The following is a 12,046-nucleotide window of genomic DNA, read 5'->3' as shown; positions in this document are numbered from 1 at the left end:
ACAGATACTGAAATGCAAGGCAGGTGGCATAGAGACAGGTGGGCTATTCAATTGTACACCAGGCATCCCTGGGGCTGGGTATCAGGCAAAAGATCAAAGGATGAGATGAGAAGACAAAATGATGCCATCATTATTTCTGTCTTTAAAAGTAATCAAATGGGCCAGGCGCAGTGGCCCACGCTTGTAATCCCAGCACTTTGGGAGGCTGAGGAGGGCCAATCACTTGAGGTTAGGAGTTTGAGACCAGCCTGGCCAACATGGTGAAACACTGTCCCTACTAAAAATACAAAAATTAGCCGGGCATGGTGGTTTGCGCCTGTGTTCCCAGCTACTCGGGAGGCTGAGGCAGAAGAATTGCTTGAACCCAGGAGACAGAGGTTACAGTAAGCCGAGATCCCACCACTGTACTCCAGCCTGGGTGACAGAGCGAGACTCTGTCTCAAAAAAAAAAAAAAAAGAAAAAAGAAAAGAAAAACCAAAAACTAAAACTAAAAACAAAATGATGAAATGCTTCAAGTGGGAACAAAAAGCACATTTGAACTGACAATATATCAATCACCACAACACAGTCTGAGAAAATATTTTGATGGCCAACCACAACAAAATATTATTGGGACTTGGGATGCTATTACATTGTTCCTTGGATTAATAATCTTCTTTTGTGTAGAAAGGTGTGTCTTGTCAGTCAAACTTTTCTTGATCTGCCTGCTTAAGGGTAAAATAGACCACAACATATGTCTTTAAACTGTCAGATCTGGACTCTTCCTGTAATCTCTCCCCATAGATAAGAAGTGGGATTTCAAAAAAGGGAAAGAACCCTTTGTATCCTAAATTTGTCAGGAAATTCTTATCAAGAATATACCTCTACCATAGTACTTATAATATAGCAGCAAAAAAAAAAAAAAAAAATGCAAGTTTTTATTTGTTGTTCTCTGGGACAAAGTTTCCAGTGGAATAATAGAGTCAAAAGATACTGCTTATGACAACTTATAATTAGACATTGTGTAGTCATCATTAAATCAACAGAGCAAGTTTTTACTTCAAGGTTGCCATCTCCTACTTCTCTGTTGCTATAGATTATCATTTCCAGTACATACTCTTCAAATGGGAAAGCAGTGACCAGGAACAATAGGGTAGAGATAAAGCTGGCAATGCAGGTTTCCAGGCAGCCCTCCTGGAGTGCAGTAAAATCCCCAAGGCCACGATAAAGTTCAGTGTGAAGAGTCCAAACGGGTGTCATACAGACCTGGGGTCCAGTCTCAGTTTTTTATCTTAATAATTCTAGGACATAATATGCACAAAGCACTTGGCCCAATGCATGGCACACAGTAGACACTCAATGAATAGAAGCTGTTATTGCCGCAAAATTATTTTTTGAAGCATGAAAAGGAAAAGCCAGAGTCCAAGTATGGGAGAGCTCATCACTTCAAAGGCATAAGCATTCCTTTCAAATGTAAATCCTTCTGCCAACTTCTTATGAATATTTAGGGTCTAAAACTTATCTAAAACGATCACTAGTACAATAAGGTAGTATTTTACATGTCATTTTCCAGGACTGCTCCCTTTTTCCTTATTATTATTTATATGATAATATAAAATGTAAAAGATTAATAAATAGAAACTATAGATTTTTGGTCTTACCATTTTTGTCTGCTCTCCTCAGTATCTGCAAAGGGAAAAGGAAAAATTTTATCACCATTTTAAATAAATATTGCAGTGAACATCACACTTATACATAATTTATTCATAATTAAATAAAATACATTCTAATTTTAAGTAAAGGTTTCCCAATTGAGATCTTTCTTTATAATATCTGAAACCTGAAAAAGACCCAAATGTCCATGGATAGACAAACCATGAATGGACAAATCAACTGTGGTATAGCCATACAAGAGAATACTACTGAACAACAAAAATGAATGAGCTATTGATACACACAACAACTTGGATAGAACCAAAAAATAATTAGGCTGAGTAGAAAACCTAGATGCAAAACAATACCAGCTTATAATCCAATTTATATAAAATTCTTAAAAACGCAAACTAATCTGTAGGGACAGAAAGCAGATTAAGGTTCCTAGGAACGGGCAGGGCAGAGAATGGTGGATTACAAGAGGATGTGAGAAAACTTTTGCAGGTGATAGAGATAGTTATTATCTTGAATGTGGTAATGGTTTCTTATATTAAAACTCATCAAGTTTACACTTTACATATGTGCATATTAATGTAAGTCACTCATACCTCAATAAAACTGGGACTCAACAAAACATAAAAGAAAAATAATACATCATGGGTAAAGAGTAACCCACATGTCTATGCTATATCTACTTTATTTATACTTTATTAATCATATTATCTTGGATGTATTTTAAATTGTCTTGATGTATAAGAACTATTTGGCCATCCGGTACCTATTACTCTTTAGTAATGATTTCTAATGTTCTTCTGGAAAGCCAACCTTTCCTACATGCCTGGCCTGGGTGCTCCAGTGCTGGGAAGGGCACTTATGTCTGACAAACATGGTGTCATATTCCTCTGGTCATGGGACTGCTCAGGCATGAGCATATTAGGGCCAGTGAATGACAGGCCATGGTTTTGCTTGAGTGTTTAGGAGAGAGACATATTCTACCTCCTGCTGACTTTGAACCTGGGAACATATAGGCAACGCACTGCTGTCATTCATTTTGTTATTGGATATATTGTAGGTTGAATTGTGTCCTCCAAAGCCAAATGTTGAAATCCTAATGCTAAGTATCCATTAATGTAATAGGGTTTGGGAGGAAAAGCCCTTGATAAAATCCAACATTCCTTCATGATAAAAACTTTGAACAAACTAGGCATGGAAGGAACATACCTTAAAATAATAAGAGCCATCTATGCCAAACCCACAGCCAACATCATACTGAACAGGCAAAAGCTGGAAGCATCCCCTTGAACGCTAGAACTAGAACTGGAACTGGAACAAGACAAGGACGCCCACTCTCACCACTCCTATTCAACATAGTACTGGAAGTCCTTGCCAGAGCAATCAGGCAAGAGAAAGAAATAAAAGGCATCCAAATAGTAAAATAAGAAACCAAATGATCTCTCTTCACTGATGGTAGAATCCTATACCTAGAAAACTCAAAGACTCCACCAAAAGTCTCCTGGGACTGATAAATGACTTCAATAGAGTTTCAGAGTACAAAATAGAGGTACAAAAATCAGTAGCATTTCTATGCAGCAATAACATTCAAGCTGAGAGCCAAATCCAGAATGCAATCCCACTTACAATAGCTACACAAAAAATAAAATACCTAGGAATATATTTAACCAAAGAAGTGAAAGACTTGCACAAGGAGAACTACAAAACACTGCTGAAAGAAATCATAGATGATAGAAACAAATGGAAAAACATTCCATGCTCATGAATTGGAAGAATCAATATTGTTAAAATGGCCATACTACCCAAAGCAATGTACACATTCAATATTTTTCCTATCAAACTACCAATGTCATTTTTTACAGAATTAGAAAAAACTGTTCTAAAATTCACATGGAATGAAAACAGAGCCTGAATAGCCAAAGCAATTCTAAACAAAAAGAACAAACCTGGAGGCATCACATTACCTGACTTCAAATTATACAATAAGGCGGCAGTAGACAAATCAGCATGGTACCGGTACAAAAAACAGATACAACAATGAAACAGAATAGAGAACCCAGCAATAAAGCTGTATACTTACAGTCATCTGATCTTCAACAAAATCAACAAAAATAAATAATGGGGAAAGGATTCTCTATTCAATAAATGGTGCTGGGATAGCTAGTAGGTCATATGCAAAAGAATGAAACTGAAGCACTATCTAATACTATAGACAAAAATTAACTCAAGATGGATTAAAAATTTAGATATAAGACCTCACAATATAAAAATCCTGTAAGAAAACCTAGAAAATATCATTCTTTACATTGAGAAAAAAATTCGCCTTGAGAAAAAATTTACGACTAAGTTCTCAAAAGCAATTGCAACAAAAACAAAAATTGACAAGTGGGACCTAATCAAACTAAAGAGCTAGAGCACAGGAAAATAAACTATCAATAGAGTAAACAGAGAATCTAAAGAATGGGAGAAAATATTCACCAACTATGCATTCAACATAGTACTAATATACAGAATCTGTAAAAATCTTATTTCAAAAAACAAAAAAGAATCCCATTAAGAAGTGGGCGAAAGACATGAACAGACACTTCTCAAAAGAAGACACACAAGTGGCCAAAAAAAGTATGAAAAAACGCTCAACATCACTAATCATCAGAGAAATGCAAATCAAAACCACAATATGCTATCATCTCACACCAGTCAGAATGGCTATTATCAGAAAGTCAAAAAAACACAACCAGATGCTGGAGCTGCTGCAGAGAAAAGGCAATGCCTACACACAGTTGGTGGGGATGTAAATTAGTTTAGCCTGTGGAAAGCAGTTTGGAGATTTTGCAGAGAACTTAAAACAGAACTACCATTTGACTCTGCAATCCCATGACTGGGTATATATCCAAAAGTAAATAAATCATTGTCTCCAAAAGACACATGGCACTTGTATGTTCATTGCAGCATTATTCACAATAGCAAAAATGCTAAATCAACCTAAGTGCCCATCAGTGGTCAACTGGATAAAGAAAATGTGGTACATATACATCATGGAATACATAACAGCCATAAAAAAAGTACAAGATCATGTCCTTTGCAGCGACATGGATGCAACTGGAGGCCATTATCCTGAGTGAATTAATGCAGAAGCAGCAAACCAAACACTGCATAGTCTCACTTATAAGTGGAGCTAAACACTGGGTACACATGAACATAAAGATGGCAGCAACACACACTGGGGACAAGGGTTGAAAAACTAACTGTTGAGTATTATGCTCACTGCCTGGGTGATGGAATCGTTCGTACCCCAAATCTCACCATCATGCAATATACCCATGTAACAAATCTGCAGATATTCTCCCTGAATCTAAAATAAAACTTTAAGTTATAAAAAGAAAAGAAATAGGGTTAAGATAAAATATAACTGGATTGGGTGGTCCCTAAGTCCAATGACTGGGGATCTTACAAGGAGAGAAATTCAGAGTTGCAGAGATAGAGGATAGAGACCATGTGATCAAAGAGGCAGGTATTGGCGTGGTGCAGCTGAAAGCCAAGGATGCCAAAGTACTGACAGGTGCCATCAGAAGCAAGAGAGGAAGCATGATACAGCTCCCCCTCTGGAGCCTTCCCAGGGAGCATTATCCTGCTAGCAGCTTGATTTCGCCCTTCTCACCTCCAGAACCGGGAGAGTACATTCTATTGTGGTAGTTTGTTACAACAGCCATAGGAAATTAATACAATATATAACCTGGAAAGAACCAACACCCAGGAAAGTAGTGTTCAGAGACTTATGGAAAATGGGTCCAGATGGCACTCCCTGAGTCTCTGATTAAGTAATCTTGATGAAATGATCTCTGCTTTTTCATTACAGGAGCCAATACATTTTTTTTTAACAATCTCAAAACAGTTTGCATTATTTTTTCTGCTAGCTGCAATGAAGTTAGCCCTGATAGGTATGCTAATAGAAAATAATCTGGATAACATACTACAGCGCTATGCTATATACAGTACCAAAGAGGATGCCCCACTAGCACATTGCAAAGACAAACTTTAATTACTTGAAAGGGGCCCTTGAGGATGATTTTTTCCCTAAGTAACTTGTAGTTATAGTTAAATAACCAGAGCTATTCTTATATTTAGATCGTCACTTCTTGCTGGCCAGCTTGAAACATGAGCAATCGTTTTTATTCTCAAGTTGTCTGTTTTACTGCATTCTACTATAAAAACATTATCTTCCTTTCATTCTGCCGACTTCACGGAAATGAGGTATAGATAAATCTAATCATTGCCACAATGTGTTTTAAGATACTAGTATTACTATTAAAGATCTCACCCATGAAACTTTTCCAGCAACAGGTAGGTATCATCACCCAGACTTGCATGCAGAAGAAGACGGTCCTCCTTTTTCACTAAATTGATGTAATTACTGCAGGACAACTGCTTTCAATTGTAAGAGCTATGCTTAAAGCAAAATGAGACCCAGATTCTTTTTCCTCCATAGAGTTAATTGCTAGAGGGGATTTTGAGGATTCATTCCCTGATCACAACTAGCTTCTTCCTGTTCTCTGCAACCATGGAGCCCCAGCTGAGAGTCAGGGAGACATAAAACACATCCTATTTCTTACTTTTGATTCATTCTAAGATTCTATTTCAAGCTGTATTTTGTCCTCAGGAATTCAAAGTAACTAGAATAGGATAATCACACACCACAGAGTTGGACCCAGGACTTCTGTTCATTTCATTTCATAGAGAACAATCTCAACTAGCATTTAGCCTCTGAAAGATGAAATAAAAACAGCAGTTTTTGTTATTAAGACAGTTCTTGTAATTAAATATGAACAGAACTGTCTCTGCTGCAAATTTTGCCTCTGATCCCACAGACTAATGAAAAATGTACTGCGGATGAGAATCAAGTTCATTATGTTATGGTACCTGAATAATCTGTGTCAGCTGATCTTAAGGTTGCCACCATTGGATGGATGGTAAATAAATTTAAATATTATGGTCAGGCTTAAAATTTGAAGACAAGTAATACTGTGTTTTTGCTACAATTTGAAGATTATCAGATAGATTCCTTTACTTCAAAAATATTCTTTGATGGCCTCAAGTAAAATTCCTTATTCATCACTTTGTTATTGAAGGCAGGTGTTAAAATGTAAATGTTGTCTTTGAAACATTAAAAAATGGACACAATCATCATTTACTGAACTAATATTTCTAAGTGCCTCCTACCAGGAATCAGGTTAAGATTTGATAATGAGGTGAAATAGTCCCTTGGTAGATTCCTGAGAAACTGGAATATAGGCAGGGACTCAGGACTAATCCACAACATGGAGTCCCACCACACAGGTTTGGCAGGAGTCTCTCCTACTAGAACGCCTGGGGTCACCCAGGTGTCTCAATCATTAGACTACCTGGGGTCAGACGGGAGTCTCTCCCATTACCAGGGTGGGTGGACCCAGACTTCGAGCAGGTAGTTTTACTACCAGGCCACTGGTTGCCCTGAAACTGGATATGGGGAAGCACGTACTGAAAGATGGATGGAGAGAAGGAATCAGCGCACATATTTTCATCTTCTCAACTTTGCCCACGGTAGGCCCAGCGTGGGAAAACAATTTTTAATGTATGATAACAGTAAGACTGTTTTTTTAATAATTATTTTATTATTTTTTAAAGTTCCGGGGTACATACATGTGCAGGATGTTCAGGGTTGTTACATAGGTGAACGTGTGCCATGGTGGTTTGCTGCACCTATCAACCCATCACCTAGGTATTAAGCTCAGCATGCATTAAGTTTTTTTTCCTAATTTCTGCTGGTTCCTATAACTACAAGAGTGACATTTATACTGCAAATGAGGGTAGAAAATGATGAGATTAACTGCCATTCTCTGAACTGGACAATCTCATTCAAATGAGCAAGTGTGTGTGTGTGTGTGTGTGTGTGTGTGTGTGTGTGTGTGTGTGTGTGAAATGAGGTGAGATGGGAGGTATGTGGCTATCACAGAGTTCAGTCACAGAACCATTGCATCTGGAAGACTCGTTCTGTTTCAACAGTCCTCTATACATCTCACACGTCCTACAAATGAGCATCTATGGGGCTTCAGAATTAAGTATCGTTGTGAAGAGAAACTATTTTTTGTTTTCACCAAGTTCCTGACCATCTATGCACTGTATCTTGCATTCAGAGTGTACATGAGTGTGCGTGCTTAGACGAAGGAAGGAGGGGAAGACAAGCAGCCTTCACAACCTTCCAGCCTCATTCCCACTTCAGCAGTGAAATGGGGGACAGTCACTTCCCTTCCAGTTAAAAATAAAAGGAAAACTGATGGGAAAGGAAAGTGGCATTGGGTGGGTGAAGTTGCAACTAATTTCATTTGGGAATTTCTCTTGCTTTTGGGGATGAGTTGAAGGTTTGTTTTTCTCCCTTTGCACAGTAGCAAAGTTGATTAATGTAATGACTCAAAAGAGGAGACACATGCTACATGGACTAGTATTCCAAACTAGAGTTCCTCTTCTGTTAGCTGAATTGCAGCAACCTGGGAAATGATAGTTCATTGGTGTAAAAGGAAAAGCAATAGTCATCCCCCGGTCCTCTGTGTTGCCAGGACCCAGTTGAGTCCCTCTCCTGTGGCTGGCAGGCATGCTGTGTGCAAATGCTCGCTCCAGCCTCAATGCACTGGCATACCTTGGCACCAGTGCTAGGTTTTCTAAGCCTCCTGTCAGTATTCAAGAGTATTTATGATGAACCGATACTTAATTCTGTCATATTCTAGCAAGACAATTCTATAAATTAGATTCATGAAGAAACAGTCCCTGCATCAGTTTGTGAATTTAGCTACTGTTACTGTCATTTAATGCACTCAGTGTGGAACACTGAAATAACCATAATATTTCAAATTTATGCAACACTTTTTGCTTTGTTTCCATTTTCCAAACTATGAGCTCTTATTTCATACTCACAACAGCCTAAGAAAATATCATAGCCATTACTATTGCTGATTTGGAGAGGATACGGAAGGAAAAGCCAACAGTTGTGGCAAATTTACCTCTGATTTTCTTGTTAAAATCTGTCTCTAGTTTCTAACCAGCTGGTCATGTGTATCATGTCATTAATAGTATTCTCAGTAGCAGTTTAAATCATTTCTTAAATGATTGATTATTCCAGTGACATTGCAATAAAAAGCACTGCAAATCAAAGTTTTCCTCAAATTTGGAAATTATCTGTGTGATACAGACGACACACAGATAATTACCTGTTCCAGTTTGGAACAGGCAATATCTATCATTTATTTATTATAATATGAAGAGAATTTTAAAAGTAATCTTTCTTGATAGTGCCACTAGAATATATTAAATCTAATAAAATAAAGTTATGCATGTATAGTTCACATTTTATTTTGCTAAAAGTGGTATGATCCAGAAATGAATAATTCACAAATCCCTAAGTAACAAATCATTTTTTGTATCACATATTTCACCAGTGTTAGATTTTTCACAAAATAACTCAAAGAAAAGTGTAAACAAAATCTTTTCCATTCGAGACAAAATCCAATAGCAGATATTTTTGTAGACTCTAGCATTTTACTGACAAACAAGCATGTCAACACCTCTCACAGGGAATCGGTTTCATATTTTTATTTTTAAATCTCTGAAATATAAAAGGCAAGAGCACCCTATTCATAGACGACAAGTTCCTTTAGTACAGGGACCTGATGCTATTTGTTTACAGACTGGAAACAATCATGCATGCATAATAAAAAATGAAATTTTAATTTTCTCTTCGAAAACATTGCAGTTGAATACTTAAGCAATGACTGGTGTATGAGTCAGGAGGATGACTTTCCATATGTATAGTTTTAATCCATTCATCTCCACAGTATCACCAGGGTTTGTTAACTGCTTTTTAAAAAGCATGAGGAAGCACTTGATCTCAATGGGGGACAGAGTGAAGATCAGGTCAGAATGAATGGAGGCCCCACTTGTCCCCTTTGAATCAACTCCATGGCCCCTTAATTGTCAGCCTCATAACTGACATGATTTCCAGGGGCCTTGACTTTTCAGGCATGTTGTGGTGCCCTTCTCTTCTCCCAGCTTACATCCTCAAGGGCTGTATGGCTCTGAACAGCATACTTGAATAAGATCAGCCTGTTAAGCCATGAGCACTAATAACACCACCTGATTGACCCAAGCCAGGCAGAGATAAATGCTCATGAAGGATAAGGTACTCAACTGTTTGATTGGGTGGCTGAATAGGAATGACCACACCTGAAATTTGGTGGGAAGGCGATGACCAGCTCAGAATGCCTGGATCTCCAATTGGAGCCACCAGGTGATAAGGGGTGAAGGCTGCCAGTACACACAGTTGAACCTCGCTTCTATCATTTGCCTTACAACAATTTGAATTATTGTTAGGAGCTTCTTTCTCTAGAATTAAAAACAATTCTAGCCAATCCATTCAAAATAAACTTGGGAGAGCTCCTCACATCCTCCTATCCTCTTTATCTCTGCCTCACCATTATGATACTAATAATTTGATTTCCTCATATTTTCATCTCTCCACAAACAAATGTTACCTGGTTTCTGGCCCATCTCCCACTCATTTTGATTTTAATAAGAAAGGATAACTCAGAGAAGGGTAGAGGACAGAGCATATAGCACTCCTCCATGTCCTTTGACATTTTCTATCATGCCTAAACAAGAAGCAGCCAGAATTGTCCCCACTGAGCTAGGCACGACCTCCGGCGACAGCATGACAACTGAGGGGCTGGGAGAGCCCGGAGCCCGGCAAGTAGCTGAGAGAAACCCCAAAGCAGAGAAAAGAGATGGGCAACAGAGGGAAAAATACAGAGAAAAGAAACAGCAGGAAGGAGAGGAAAACAAAATTGAAAAATAAATAAGAAATAAAAGTGCTGTAAAGATAGAAGCCACACCATACAGGAAAAAAAAAAAAAAAAAAACCCAGCACAGAAGAAAAAGAAAGGATGTGATCAGATCAGAGTAATGAAGGCAGGCAGTCGACACCGAAGTGAGAAATAGGACCAAAGGGAAAACAGTCAAAAGCTAGAATTGATGGAGATGACAATAGTAATTAGAAGTTAGAGAGGAACAGAGAAGGAGAATATCAGGGAAGAAAAAGGGAAAATAGAAGAGGTGGCAGCGACAAAAAGAATCATTATGAAAATCATCTTTCCCCTTGCTGTAGAAAGAAAAACAAATATGTTCTAAGTAATTGTTTTCCGAGGGGGTATGGGGGAGGATGACGAGGGCATCTCATTCTCTACTGCTTCCCTCGCTGGGTTGCTTGAGAGCATCCACGAGGGTGGAGGCTGCAAATAGGGCGCATTAGAGATGAGTTGGGACACTGTCCCCACCTCACCCCCCTACACCTTGTGCCTCTTTAAAATGTCCTATGCACTCAAATGTCTGTTGTATTTGCAATAGTGTCTCTACGAAATCCAGCCTGTTGGAAAATCTAACTTTTGTAATTTTCTTAAGGGTGTTAAGCCACAAGCTGCAGGTCTGGGACAGCCCTAGCTGCAAGTTAAGGGACAGTCGTTCCTCCTGCATTTGCATCGGTGTTTTTCTGGAGGGAAAGGAGGTAGTTCTCGCCTGTGTTCTGGGGACAAAGCATTAGCTGGTCAGCACCTGAGCCGAACCCCTTCCTTTCGGGGAAAAGAAAGATGCTGTGAAGCAACCGCCCAGCTCCAGCTGTCTGTACTTACGTCGAGGAAGATCGACATGCCCTTGGAGAGGTGCAGAGCAGAGCTGAGCTCCTCCGAGGAGTTGTTGGAGGACGGCGATGTCTCCTGGGAATCCTCCATCCTCGGGAGCCCTGATCGCCGCGGGCGGAGCGGGGCTAGGCTGACGCACCCACTCTGGCAAGGGCGCGGCCGTAGCTGCTGCTTCGCCGCCGCCCGGCTCGGGATCCTGGTGGATGTTCGCTCCCGCGCGCGCCTCCCTCCGCGCTCCCTGCGCTCGGTGTCCCCCCTCCCTCCTCCGGCCTCCGCTCCCACGCGCTCCAACTCTCGCCTCCCCCTTCCCGCGGCTGACGGCGTCTGGATGGGTGTCATCCTCGCACTTAGCAACGCGCGGAGGGGAGCGGGCTCTGCCCTAGGCAGGGCCATCGACCACGGCTGGAGATAACCTGGGGGCCCCTGCCCGCCCCACGAGGGCCCCAAGTGCAGGGATGGAGGAGGGCATCGGGACAGACAGAATGGGCAAATGGCAAGGCGTTTGTCCTGAGCAGCCAAAGAGCAAAGTAAGGACGCCCCCAGCCTCCCCCCAGAGTGGATGCTATAAGTAGGGAGGAAGTCAGAGAGGTTCTACCTGCTTTAAGTCCCGGTGGCCTCTCTGCCTGACCCTCCCCAAAGGCGGGGGCGGAGTTCATGGATACCAGCAAGCCAGGAGCATCTGGTT

At 40.1% G+C, this 12,046-nt stretch overlaps 1 protein-coding gene across 1 annotated transcript in view; it reads right to left on the bottom strand.

Moving 5' to 3' along the window:
* The window catches only part of NECAB1 (N-terminal EF-hand calcium binding protein 1), a 175,122-nt gene extending 163,563 nt beyond the window's left edge, over nt 1-11,559 (bottom strand). Inside the window, exons 1-2 of the mRNA XM_005563673.5 lie at nt 11,353-11,559; nt 1,642-1,666 (exon numbers count right to left, since the gene is read on the bottom strand). Of these exons, the coding sequence (XP_005563730.3) occupies nt 1,642-1,666; nt 11,353-11,451 (124 nt within the window). The 5' untranslated portion in view covers nt 11,452-11,559. The remainder of the gene's footprint in view (nt 1-1,641; nt 1,667-11,352) is intronic.
* Between the last annotated feature and the right edge of the window lie 487 nt (nt 11,560-12,046).

The sequence above is a fragment of the Macaca fascicularis genome, chromosome 8, assembly GCF_037993035.2.
Source record: "Macaca fascicularis isolate 582-1 chromosome 8, T2T-MFA8v1.1".
NCBI lineage: Eukaryota > Metazoa > Chordata > Mammalia > Primates > Cercopithecidae > Macaca > Macaca fascicularis.
This window is presented reverse-complemented; position numbering and strand designations above follow the sequence as displayed.